Source organism: Capra hircus, chromosome 20 (assembly GCF_001704415.2).
Source record: "Capra hircus breed San Clemente chromosome 20, ASM170441v1, whole genome shotgun sequence".
NCBI classification, from domain to species: Eukaryota; Metazoa; Chordata; class Mammalia; order Artiodactyla; family Bovidae; genus Capra; species Capra hircus.
This window is the reverse complement of record NC_030827.1, coordinates 71,719,443-71,731,875: the sequence shown is the minus strand read 5'-3', so window position 1 is coordinate 71,731,875 and position 12,433 is coordinate 71,719,443. Positions and strand designations below refer to the sequence as shown.

Below are 12,433 nucleotides of genomic sequence, written 5' to 3'. Positions count from 1 at the left end.
AAGGGGGCGAGTGAGGTGGGAACTTACGTGACTTTATGGTTGTGATTTTTCACTCCAGGCACACTGTAGGTAGTGCCCTAGGGCCACACGTGGCCGTCTCTCCTGGCATTTGGGCACACTTCCTCGCTGGGACAGCAGAGGATGTGCTGGCTCTGGAGCCAGTGGCTGCTTGTCGCCGCCGCACCTGGAGCAGCAGCCTTCTTCAGCCACCAAGCTATCCCGATACTTTGTTCGAAAGCTGTCCTTTATAAACTGAAGAATAAGTAGTAAACTTCTGTGGATAATTCATTGTCTAAAAGGAAGAATAGATATAAACAGATAATTTTAAATAGTATTGCAAAAATAATACAGTTTTCAGGTGGCGTGCAGTATCAATAAGACAGAATGACGAAAGCGTAGCGTGACTTGAATGCTGGTTCTCGAGAAAGGAGCGTCTAATTGGGGAAGGATGACCACGTGTGTGTGTGAGCTAGGCTGTGTGTTTTTGCACTATTTATTTATTGAGAATTTTTTACTTACTAGGTGAGCAAAACTCCAAGTTTGACAAAACTCTTGGCAAGGCTGTAGGGAAACAGGAATTTTTTTACATCGCTGGGGAAGATGTAAATTTATCTAACCCCTTTGGAAGGCAGTTTGATTTTCACATCATTTTAAACCAGCTTTCTATATTCTGCTACCCTAGTACTTCAGATTTTTCTTTATCAGGAATGTGTTTGAGTGTAGAGTCGGAGGAGGGAGGAGGGAATGAGTTAACGCGTATGTTGTCTGGCCGAGCCTCCCTGCTCTATGCTAGCATCAGTTTGGTAGCAAGACACACAGCAAGCTGAGGGACCGCAGCTGCTAGGAGAGTCTTCGTGAGAAGTTGCGGCTGAATAACAGTGGGGGAGGCCGTTAGAGAAAGACGCCACCTGAGGAGGAGGAGCAGGCGGGGGGGGGTGCTGCCGGCTGCCCACGTGTGCTCGGTGCTGCGCTCTCCTCGTGACTCAAGGGCTGGCTGTGGGAGTGGGGTGGGGCAGCGCCCAGCAGGGGAAGGGGCGTGGGGGCCTGGCTCTGCGCCTCAGCAGCGGGCGCTTCCTGCCTTTAACCTGTGCGCACAAGCACCTCTGGGGACACTGTCATAAAACAGTAGGCAGCTCTGAGTCCCCTTTATGTGCCAGGCTTGGTAAGAAAGAAGCCTCACCCAGGGGACCTCAGCCGACCCTCCAGACAACTCCCCGAGGCCTCAGGGCCCATGCCGCTCTCCCAGGTGAGGCGCCTGAGGCTAGGGGACTCCAAAACTGTCTCTGGGTTGCAGCGGGGAGACCTGCTTCGGAGTCTGCCGGGCGGTGGGATCCCTCACAGACGCTGGCACTCGAGGAGCTGGCTTTGTCCGCATCAGTCCCGTCGGGGCGGTGGGAAGTGGGCTGACGGTGCAGCCGAGTTCCTGCTGTGGTTCACGGGCTGCTTTGTTTCAGGGAGGGATCAATGCCGCCTTGGGGAACATGGAGGAGGACAACTGGCGGTGGCACTTCTACGACACCGTGAAGGGCTCCGACTGGCTGGGGGACCAGGACGCCATCCACTACATGACGGAGCAGGCCCCCGCCTCTGTGGTGGAGGTGCGTCCTTGCCGGCTGCAGGCGCAGCGGCGGCAGCCGGGGGCCAACTGGCTGGGCGGCAGTGAGACGCCGTCTCGGGCGGGCTGCTCCCCAGGGCTGACCTTTTCATAGGGGGGGTTCACCCTGGTCTGCGGGTTCGTGTTGAAGCCCTAGTGTCGGCTAGCTGTGAGTATCCTGTAAAGTCCTAGGGTCTCCTTTTGTGTTCCTCAGCTGGAGAATTACGGCATGCCCTTTAGCAGAACTGAAGATGGGAAGATCTACCAGCGTGCCTTTGGTGGACAGAGCCTCAAGTTCGGGAAGGGCGGGCAGGCCCACCGCTGCTGCTGCGTGGCTGACCGCACGGGCCACTCGCTGCTGCACACGCTGTATGGAAGGGTGAGGCAGCGGGGCGCCGCCCGCCTGGGCATGTGGAGGGTGGGGAGCAGGCCTTCTGGGCCGGGTCACCACCGGCCCAGGGGGCGCTTTCTGAGCGGCAAAGTAATTTGGTTAGTTGTTAATTTGAAAGTATCTGTTTTAGGAAAGGTAAGTGGGGGTCATTACATGCCAGGTTTGACTCTGGCCTCTATCATGAAAGTTCAAGAACAGAGTGAGCATTTTGAAGCTCTTTCCCCACCTCCGAGTTCCTGAATTGACTGATTTAATACTTAATTGTTCAGTCTGATCTGTGACTTGACAGTGGTCGCTGACTAATCAGGGCCAGTTTTGGCCCAGTAATCAATATTCTGAACAGTGCTGCTTCTGAACTCTTGTTTTGCGGCAGGCACCGGTCACTGATTTTCAGGTCTTAGAGGGGGTTCACGCTGGGGCTGGTGGTTCGACAGGTGCCCCGCCCTTTTCCAGGGCTGTCAGGTCCCAGGTCCAGGCTTCGCAGTCTAGGATGCGCCCCCTGCTGTGGTGGAAATGTGCTGAGCATCTCGTTTCGCTGGGACTCGTGCGCCACATGGCGCAGCCTGGTCCACGTTGGACCCCGTGGTCCGTGGCTCGGCCCCGGCGGCTAGGGGGGACTTCGCGCTGCCTCTGGTGCCTCTCAGGGCTGCATGGAGCTGAGATGAGGCCCACATGCAGCCCCCTCTCCTGGGCTCTGGTCTTTGTGCTGTTGAGCTGGCGTCCACGGGCTGCAGTCTTCGGCTCCTTTTTGAACCCGTTGTTCCCCTAGGGTCTGCCTGGCCCCTCTCCCCTCAGGTCGTCGTTTCTAGCCAGTTAGGTCCGCAGTGCCGCTGCAGGTGCAGGACCCTTTTTTCTGTCTTCTCCCCCTTTCAGTCCCTGCGCTACGACACCAGCTACTTTGTGGAGTACTTCGCCCTGGACCTCCTGATGGAGAGCGGGGAGTGCCGCGGCGTGATCGCTCTGTGCATAGAAGACGGGTCCATCCACCGCATCAGGGCCAGGAACACCGTCATCGCCACCGGGTGAGAGCCTGCCTTAGTGGTGTTCGACTTCTCTGCCGGCAAGCTGTGTTTCGGAACTTCCTGTTTCTAGTGAGGATGGAGGCATCACGGGGCGGTCGGTGCAGCCCAGGCTGTGGGTCACCCGCTGGCTCGTACCGCTGCAGGCCTGAGGGGCAGCCCCAGCGGCTACCTTGGGCATGGCCAGAAAGAGTCAGCAGTTCCCAGCTGGGTGGACCCTCGAGGAGACCGAGGCCGTGTCATGTGATGCTTTCTGGAGTAACATCTCTTTTGCTTTGGTGGATGCTATGATTATACTGATTTCTGGGGTAGATAAATGCTGTTTATTCACATGAAGAAAGTAAAATTCCATATTCTATACCTCAGTCTGTTACTTTAACCCTTTCAAGAAGTGAATCCATAACGTTTTTCCTTTTTACTGTGAAAAGAGCGTTCTTTCAGAGAATCATACAGCGCAGACGTGCCCTAGAGGCCAGGGCAGCTCGTGCGGACGCACCAGAGGTGCTGCGCAGGGCGCGGCCCCTCAGTCCTTAGCGAGGCCCCAGGGACTCTCGTGAAGTCGCCGCTCTGCTGCCTGTGTTTTCCAGAGGCTACGGGCGCACCTACTTCAGCTGCACGTCGGCGCACACCAGCACCGGGGACGGCACCGCCATGGTGACCAGGGCTGGCCTGCCCTGCCAGGACCTGGAGTTCGTGCAGTTCCACCCCACAGGTAGGGCGCGTCGGGCTCGTCTTTCAGGAGACCACACGCTTGCTTTCTCAGATCTTAGTCCTGAGCCATGGCCTCCACGAGGAGCTTCTTCCCAGGGCCCTCGGGGCAGTGAAGCCAGCTCCACCTCACCTTGGCGCGCTCGCAAGCGTCGCAGTGACTGCTGGCTGTCCCTCTCCTAGATGAGGCTGTCTGCTCCCCTGGGAGGCCAGAGCAGGTCTGCCTCTTTACCCTGCCCAGTATTGCCTGGAGAATCCCACGGACAGAGGAGCCTGGCAGGCTACAGCCCGTGGGGTCACAAAGAGTCAGACACGGCTGAGTGACCAACACTGGCACTTCGGCGCCCAGCACGTGGCAGGGCTGGAGGGAAGGCGTTTGAGTGGAGAAGCAGCACATGGTGACTGGGCTGCCACGGCAACCGAGCGGCAGGCCGGGCCAGAGGCACCCGCGTGAGGCGATGCGCGCTCGAGCGTGGGAGGGTGCCGGGGGCGACCTGCCAGCCGAGGAGCCACCCCCGCGCTCAGAACCGGGCGCACTCTGTCACCCGACCCTGGCGTGGGTGAGAAAAGCCAGTGCGTTAGGTGGCAGTTTTATTGCTGGCTTAACCAGCAAGATGTCTGAAACTTATGGTTTTCGCTGTAGTTAGAGCTTTTTTTTTTTTTTTGGCTTCCTTTTCAATTTTTGAGAAACTACTGGAAGAAATGAGCATTGAAACTAGGAAATCTGAAAAATGACAGGAAGCAAGGTAACCCTTTAGAACACTAACTGAAGGGTTAGGCTTCAGACTACACACTGCATCCAGCTCCGGACATCCTTGTGCTCATCACCGTGAGGGAAGTCGAGGGCGCTTCGAAGTCGAGGGAAGAAACAGCGCAGCTCCCCCTCCACCCTGCCAGACTTGGGTTTGGGCCTGCGCTTCCCAGCGTGATGCTGGTGGGCTTGCCTGTGAAGCCGGGGAGACTTGGAATGCCCGTGGTGGGTGCAGCCTCCACGAGGCTGTCGCAGTCTGCAGCCTTGTCAGTCATTTAGTTGCTGCAGACACCAGCTTTCCGACTGGGCTCCCTTACTTTCACCAGTCAATACAACTCCGTGGTGTTGAACAGTTAAAACCTGAGCTGTTAAATGTGCACTCTGCCGTGTTGAGAGGGCACAGCACAGTCACGGTCAGGGCAGTGAGCAGAACTGCGTGGACGCTGCAGCCAGGCCTTCTGTGCAGCTGGGCCGTGCCACTTCTAGGCTGTGGCATCGCCGCCTGCCTTGGCTTATTCTCTATCTTCTGCTCTCCTGGGAGGGGTGCTCTTTCACACCCTTGCCTTGCTCCTCCCAGAGTATCTTGGGAAAAGCATTTGCTGAAGTATAGACCCAGCGATTGTTAGGTTGTAACTGTCTCATCGGTTGCTTCTTTGCAGGCATATATGGCGCTGGCTGTCTCATCACGGAGGGCTGTCGTGGAGAGGGGGGCATCCTCATCAACAGCCAGGGTGAGAGGTTCATGGAGCGCTATGCCCCCGTCGCTAAGGACCTGGCATCTAGGGACGTCGTGTCCCGGTCCATGACCCTGGAAATCCGCGAGGGAAGGTCTGTGTGCTCATGCCCGCCCCATCCTCTGGTGGCTGGGGTTCGTGTCTGCATTTCAGCAGGGCTGGGGGGCTCCTGTGTGTGTCAGCCTGCCACCCACCCCGGAGGCCACGTGCAGCTGCCTCTGTCTGCCAGTTCATGGTCTCTGGAGACCTGTAGTTCAAGAAGTTTCGCAGTTAGCTGTGGATCCTTCTCAGACCTGTGGACCAGTTCGTGTGTGTGAGCGTGTGGTGCCTTCGTCTGCTTAGTCGCTCAGTTGTGTCAGACTCTTTGCAAGCCCCTGGACCGTAGCCCGCCAGTCTCCTTTGTCCATGGAGATTCTCCAGGCAAGAATACTGGAGTGGGCTGCCATGCCCTCCTCCGGGGGATGGTCCCAACCCAGGGACTGAACCCAGGTCTCCTGCGTGGCAGGCAGATTCTGTATCGTCTGAGCCACCAGGGGAATTTACCGGTGAGCTCCCAGTGCCTGTTGCCTAACCCTGGGTGGTTGGGGGCTCTCAAGATGAGTGGGATTTGTTCTTTGTGAAGCAGTGTGAGGGCTGAGCCCCTGACACCGCGCCAGCTGTGGTGATGCTGGTTAAATGCCTGGGGTGTGGCCTCTGGAGGCATCACCTGTGTGCACGAGAAAGAAGACAGGTGGTTCTTCGGCATGAAAGGACTGATGCATTCATCCAGCAGAACATGGCAGGTTGGGACCTCCCAGCACTCAGGTGTGAGCCTGGTGCAGGTGGGGTGCCTGCCGTGTTCACAGCTGCGTTGCAGCCCCTGGGGCCCACCTTGCTGCTTGGGTGCCGAGAAAAGATGCCCTAGAGAGGTGGCCTTAGTGAAAGGGGCGCTTTCTCCTGGATCAGAGCAGGTGGCGCCTGACACACCACCAGGACGCTGTGACCTCACGGCGTTTCCTGGATGTGGTTCTTGACCTGTTGCCTTGCTGTTCTCTTCCCCCAGAGGCTGTGGGCCCGAGAAGGACCACGTGTACCTGCAGCTGCACCACCTGCCGCCAGAGCAGCTGGCCATGCGCCTGCCCGGCATCTCAGAGACGGCCATGATCTTTGCGGGCGTGGACGTCACCAAGGAGCCCATCCCCGTGCTTCCCACCGTGCACTACAACATGGGTGGCATCCCCACCAACTACAAGGGGCAGGTGATCGGCTGGGGACCCCCAGAAGTGCTGTGCAGTGTGACGGGACCCCCCGCCCAGAAGTGCCGTGCGGTGGTGTGACGGGTGCTTCTGCTGGAGGGCGGGAGGCCCTGGTGCTCCTCCAGTGCTTGCATTTGCGCCTTAATCAGCTGTTGGCATTTGGTTACTTCTCCCTTAGTCATATGTTAGGTCTTTTGCAGTGTTTCCTACAGGAGTGCATGTTTTCAACAGTAAATTGTGAGCTCTTCACAGTTAACTCCTGTGGGTGGTTTGCGGCTCACAGAGAGCTTTTTAGTCACTATTACAGTCCCTCGTCCGGTGAGGTGGGCTGCAGTAACACCTCCAGTCCTCCACCTCCCCGTTGAGCGCTCTCCCGCCTGCTGCCCTCTCTGTGCCGCACCCACAGCTGGCGTGGGGCTCCGGGGGCACATCAGGTGGCGGGGAGGGTCTCCTGGGCATGAGATTGCATTCCTTAGACCTCAGCACAGGGCCGGGGAGGGGGCTGGGCAGTGTCTTAAGGGGAGGGAGGTCCAGTCTTACTACTTCTCCTTTCTCTACCCCTGCTGCAGGGAGAGGGAGCTGGGCAGACCGTGCTCGCTAACCTTGGTCTCCTTCCCCAGGTTCTGAAGCACGTGAATGGCCAGGACCAGGTTGTGCCCGGCCTGTATGCATGCGGGGAGGCTGCCTGCGCCTCGGTGCATGGCGCCAACCGTCTGGGTGCAAACTCGCTCCTGGACCTGGTGGTCTTCGGCCGGGCGTGCGCCCTGAGCATCGCAGAGTCCTGCAGACCTGGTACTTGCCTCTTCAGGAGCCTGGCAGTTTGCAGAGGCTTTGCTTTGTCGTCATATAGTGGGGAGGGGGCGGAGCGGGGAAGTCCTGGTTTTATCCCACAGAAGTGAAGAAACAAATTCAGAGATTTTTATGGTGATAGACCCAAGACAGACACAGGCTGGGTGGAGTTGTTACGTTTTGCTCAGAAATCACTCCTGAGAAATTATTGGGGTTTATCACATATTACTTGCCTGGTGTGAATTATCTCCAAAGAAGTGTTTTAAATAGTAGCTATAAATGAAGCAAAATACAACTACATCTCTTAAGGAAGAAAAGGATGAGTTGACACAGACAGGAGAAGCTTGGGTCGCAGCTCTCCCTGCCAGTGAGGCTGGGTTTCTCCCTGTAATTTCCCCTTGTGGACATAAAGTAGTGTAATTTACTGAGGAGGCGATGCCGCGTGCTGGCCTGACATCAGCCCTAGTGCCCACTTTGCTAGAGTGGGGGCCCCACAGCAGCTCTCAGAGCAGAGGCGAACACTCGAGGCTCCCTTGTCTTCTGACGTGAGAAGGAATTGTTACAAGAATACCGTTTACTTCTGTACCTGAGGGGTCGCACTTTTAAAACTTTTGGAAATTGGCAATAAAAGAAACGAACTACCCACTCAGGTAGCAGCACGGATGAGTCTGTCAGGTGCTATGATCCAGACCCAAGAGGCCACGTGTATGTGATTTTGTGTGTGGGGTTCTGGAGTAGGGAGACGGGGGCAGGAGAGCATGGGGTGGTCGTTAAGGGCCTGCGTCCACTTGTGGGGAGGGTCACACAGCTCTGCCTGTCAGAACCAGCAACCACACTAAGTTAGGCTAAATGTTAAACTCATGGCAGTCTCAGCAGTCTGTATGCGTTACTGAAATCTGTAGACGTGTACACCTAAGAGAAAAAGTTTTACAGAACGACGTTTTTAAAGCATTTGAAACCAAAGGGAGCAAAGCCACGCACCTGGAGGAGCTCAGGCAACACTCGGCCTCGGGGAGAGATTGACTGCAGGCCTCTGTCTCCTGCACGCCGCACCTGTGTGCGTCACCTTCTGCAGAGAATATATTTGTCATCCCCAAACTGCTTAAAAACCCTCAAAGTGTTCATCTTTCTAGAAAGGCAAGAACAGCAGCTCTTGAGGGTAAAGGGCCAGGGTCACCTGGAGGCTGTTACACACCCCCGGCCAGGTCCCTCCCACCCACACCGCCGCCCACCGTCTAGCCCCGGAAGGGCTGCGCCGAGTGAGGGCGGCTCTCCTGCGGTGTGCAGCGTTTCTCCTCCGCAGGTTAGCAGCGCAAGAGGCACCTGCCTTCATCTGATTGTTGGCTTCCGTTCTTTTCATGCAAAGATTGCTTATTGGACACCAACTTTTTACCAGAAATTGTCTTTTTGTTTACTCTTTGACCCCAAGTCAATAGATGCTTCCTCAGGGACAGGGTAGTTCAGGTAGAATATTATATGTGCATTTTCCAAACTCCCTGAAAAAAATATAACACATTTGGTGGGTTTTTTTTTTTTAAGGAGATAAAGTTCCCTCAATTAAACCAAATGCTGGGGAAGAATCTGTCATGAATCTTGACAAATTGAGATTTGCCAATGGAAGCATAAGAACATCGGAATTGAGACTCAACATGCAGAAGGTAGGAACCTGGACAAGCTCTGGAGTGAGCAGGCCAGCTGTATCGACAGCTCTGCCCTGGGGTTGCCGTGTCCCAGAGGCATGTTCAGGCCTGTGTAAGATACAAGTGCGTGCTTTCCATACCAAAAGCTGGAGGGGGCAGCCCAGGGCAGAACCAGCAGCTCCCCAGCATTGGGATGTGGTTTTCTCTTTAATTTCACTTTAAAATGTAGGTACCTGTGGTTAGTGGCTAATCCATCAGGTAACACAAGGTCAATTAAAACAGTTAGGAATACGATTATTTTAGTAGGGGGAATCTTGCTCCATGAAGGAGACCTTGCTCTGTCCGCTTGAGATTTCTGTGTGGGAGTGTTTTCTGGAAAGAAGCCCGAATGGTTCCTATGGCCATAGACACAGACACCAGCAAAAGGGAGGAGGTGCACGTGGCTGTTCCCAGAGGACCGTGGCGCTCTCTTCGCGGAGTCTGGGCTTCACCGGGGGGGGGGGGGGGGGGGGGGGGCCTTGTGGAGTGGTAAGGGGGGAGGGAACAGACGCGTGGAGAAAGACAGTCCAGGGTACAAGTTCAGGGTGGAAATCAGTAAGCCCTGGTGTGTACAGCAGAGTCCTGACTAGTCAGTATTCCTGTATTGTACACGTGAGAGTTGCTTTGAGCAGGTTTTCAAAGTTCTCACCAACTACATTTCAAAATTCAGTCTGAGTTTTTTAGTTTTTCTATTGAAGTAAATATTTTATAAAAAAAAGAAATGCATAAGAAAAAACCTGAAGGTTTAAGAGTTCTTGGCGTGGCTTCTCCACGTGAATTAAGAGCTTACAGGTGTTTTACGTCACAGTCGATGCAGAGCCATGCCGCAGTGTTCCGTGTGGGCAGTGTGCTGCAGGAAGGCTGTGAGAAGATCAGCAGCCTCTACGGAGACCTGCGGCATCTGAAGACGTTCGACAGGGGTGAGTGCACCGCAGCCCGCCCGCTGTCGGAGGGTCCACAGTGCTTGCTCAGCAGGCCATGTCGTCTGACGGCCGCCTTGTGTGCCCAGGAATGGTCTGGAACACTGACCTGGTGGAGACCCTGGAGCTGCAGAACCTGATGCTTTGTGCTCTGCAGACCATCTACGGAGCGGAGGCCCGGAAGGAGTCGCGTGGCGCCCACGCCAGGGAGGACTTCAAGGTGTGCCTTCTCCCCGGGCGGCCGTCAGCCGTCACTGCGGCCCTCACTCCCTTCGCGGGGCTCTGTTTCTCACAGGGCTGTGAGAAGAGTGCCTTTCTCTCCTGAGATAGCCACACCTGTGTCCTTGCGTGTCGGCGCTCCGGTACCGTTTCTCCTTCCGCTCGCTCAGTGTCTGCTGCTGCCTTGAAGCCTGGCCAGGGCGGAGGTGCAGCCAGTGCTGCCCCTGGCCTGGAAAGAGCTGTGGGGCCTTGTCGCAGCTCACTGTTCATCTGATGAACTGATTTTTACGCCCAGCTCACTTGCCAGATTCTGCAGAAAAGTGCACCCAGCACGTGGTAGTTAGATTTCCCTGGAAGGTTTTTGGGGCGGCAGTCAGGTTAGGATGGGGCACGTTTACCGGGCCTGAGCTGCTTTAGGACAGACAGGCAGTCTTTGGTCCAGGACCACGTTTGGGTGGCTCAGCTAGAGGCTAAGCAGGAGGAACTGGCTTCTGATCCACAAGACGCCAGTTGGAGCTGTGTTAGATTTGCCAGGTGCTTAGAGGAGGACGTTTGTGAGCACACTCGTCCTGTGTGTCCAGGACAGAAACCGCTCCCGGAAGCCAGTTGGTTCCTGTGGCTGAGATGTCCCCGAAGACCTGGAGCGGATTGGGGTTGGGTCGCTTGCTCCTCCCTGGGGTACAGGTGCAGCAGTCAGGGAGGTGTCCATTGCCCCAGGCAAGAGGTCTGGCCTTGCTCAGCAGAAGCTGCCAAGTGGGTGGATGTTTGGGGTCTTATTTGAAGAGGCTTTGTGCCTCTTACCTGTTACAACATGCAGGGTATTCCTTAATAGCATTCAGCTTCTCTAAGAGTTTTGGAAAACTTAAATGGCTAAGACGAGAACATTTAAATTTAAAAGGCTGAAAGAAAAGGTTGAAGTCTGAAAGAGTACAGAGCAGAAAGACAGGAAAAGTATTTGATAAACTCAAGTGCATAAAAGACCAGTTAAACTCTACCACCCACCCGCTGGTCGTGGAGAGAAAATGCAGAAGTGGGGTTCTGAGCCGCGCCGTGCTGCAGGCCCGCTCCCGGCCCTGTGGCGCGGGGGCCTGACCTCATCAGTGCTGTCGGGGGATGGGATGGACGGGGGTCCTCGATCGGGCCAGCCTGGGGCGGGGGGTTGGCAGCTCACCGGTAAAGGCCCACGGGTATGTCTAGAGGACTCCCAAACCCTGTTTGTTTCATTTGCACATGGTGCCCGGTGGCGCGACTTCATGTGCTCTTCTGGGTCAGGTCTGCACACTTGGTTTCAGTGGGAATGGCAAGTTTGCCGTGTTTCCTGGATGTTTGGCTGTAAAGGGTATTTGTTGATGGCATTTTCTGAAGTAAACTTACTTTCTGTGGCCTTAGGAGAGGGTTGACGAGTACGATTACTCCAAGCCCGTCCAGGGGCAGCAGAAGAAGCCGTTTGAGCAGCACTGGAGGAAGCACACGCTCTCCTACGTCGACGTCAAGACTGGGGAGGTGCGTGGGGGGCGGGCTCCGCCTGTCCACACGGGCGCCTGGCCTGGCCCTCGGGTGATGCGGATCAGCGTTCGGCGAACTGCGAGGAACAGCGTGGATTTCAGTTGGCTACTGACAGATGAGAGACGCCACTGAAAGCACACTGTCCGTCGGGCTCTGCCTGGAAAGGAGCCGAGTGGGGTAGATGGTTGAGAGGCCGCCTCCCACCCACCGTTGGGAAACAGTTCCCCCAAGTGTTGAGTGCATATAAACTTTCACTCAAGTAGGAAAAACTGCAAATACGATTTACACGTAATTAAGTGATGACAGTGTGTACAAAATTTTACCTGCTTTTTTGAGCGTTTTCAGTTCAAGTTTTAATTTGAAGTCTTGAGAATTTGATACAGTGTTATTGTTGTATTCCATATGTGAACTTACATAGTCTCAAGTTCATTACTGAAGAATATTTTAGTAAATACCTTTGCTTTTAAGTCCCTAAATGTGTCTGCAAATCTGCTTTTACGATTTTTCAAAAGCACAAGAGTGTTGTGTGTGCATTTCTCTGCGTTAACTCATCACCGGCTCTTCTTTTTTTAGGTCACCCTGGAATACAGACCTGTAATCGACAGGACTTTGAACGAGACCGACTGTGCCACTGTCCCCCCAGCCATCCGCTCCTACTGAGGAGCCTGGGGCTCCCTGCTCCTGTAACTATGTATAATAGCTCACGCCCAGGTTCAGGTCATAACCGCCCTCTTGATTGTGTCCTTGACGGACTGAGGAGGCCATCTGGTAGAGATTCCTACCAGAGGCCAGTAACTTGCCAGTGATCACCAGCCAGGAAGTGTTCCGCCTGCCTTCATCCCTGCCTCCTTCTCGTGAAATAATAAAACTAGATGAAACGTAAGTTAC

At 55.2% G+C, this 12,433-nt stretch overlaps 1 protein-coding gene across 1 annotated transcript in view; it reads left to right on the top strand.

The window, feature by feature from the left end:
• SDHA (succinate dehydrogenase complex flavoprotein subunit A) overlaps positions 1 to 12,433 on the top strand; it is a 21,995-nt gene extending 9,562 nt beyond the window's left edge. Inside the window, exons 4-15 of the mRNA XM_018065656.1 lie at positions 1,455 to 1,598; positions 1,809 to 1,973; positions 2,859 to 3,007; positions 3,592 to 3,716; positions 5,123 to 5,291; positions 6,240 to 6,435; positions 7,053 to 7,224; positions 8,761 to 8,879; positions 9,709 to 9,820; positions 9,910 to 10,040; positions 11,429 to 11,542; positions 12,119 to 12,433. Coding sequence (XP_017921145.1) covers positions 1,455 to 1,598; positions 1,809 to 1,973; positions 2,859 to 3,007; positions 3,592 to 3,716; positions 5,123 to 5,291; positions 6,240 to 6,435; positions 7,053 to 7,224; positions 8,761 to 8,879; positions 9,709 to 9,820; positions 9,910 to 10,040; positions 11,429 to 11,542; positions 12,119 to 12,205 — 1,683 coding nt within the window. The 3' untranslated portion in view covers positions 12,206 to 12,433. The remainder of the gene's footprint in view (positions 1 to 1,454; positions 1,599 to 1,808; positions 1,974 to 2,858; positions 3,008 to 3,591; positions 3,717 to 5,122; positions 5,292 to 6,239; positions 6,436 to 7,052; positions 7,225 to 8,760; positions 8,880 to 9,708; positions 9,821 to 9,909; positions 10,041 to 11,428; positions 11,543 to 12,118) is intronic.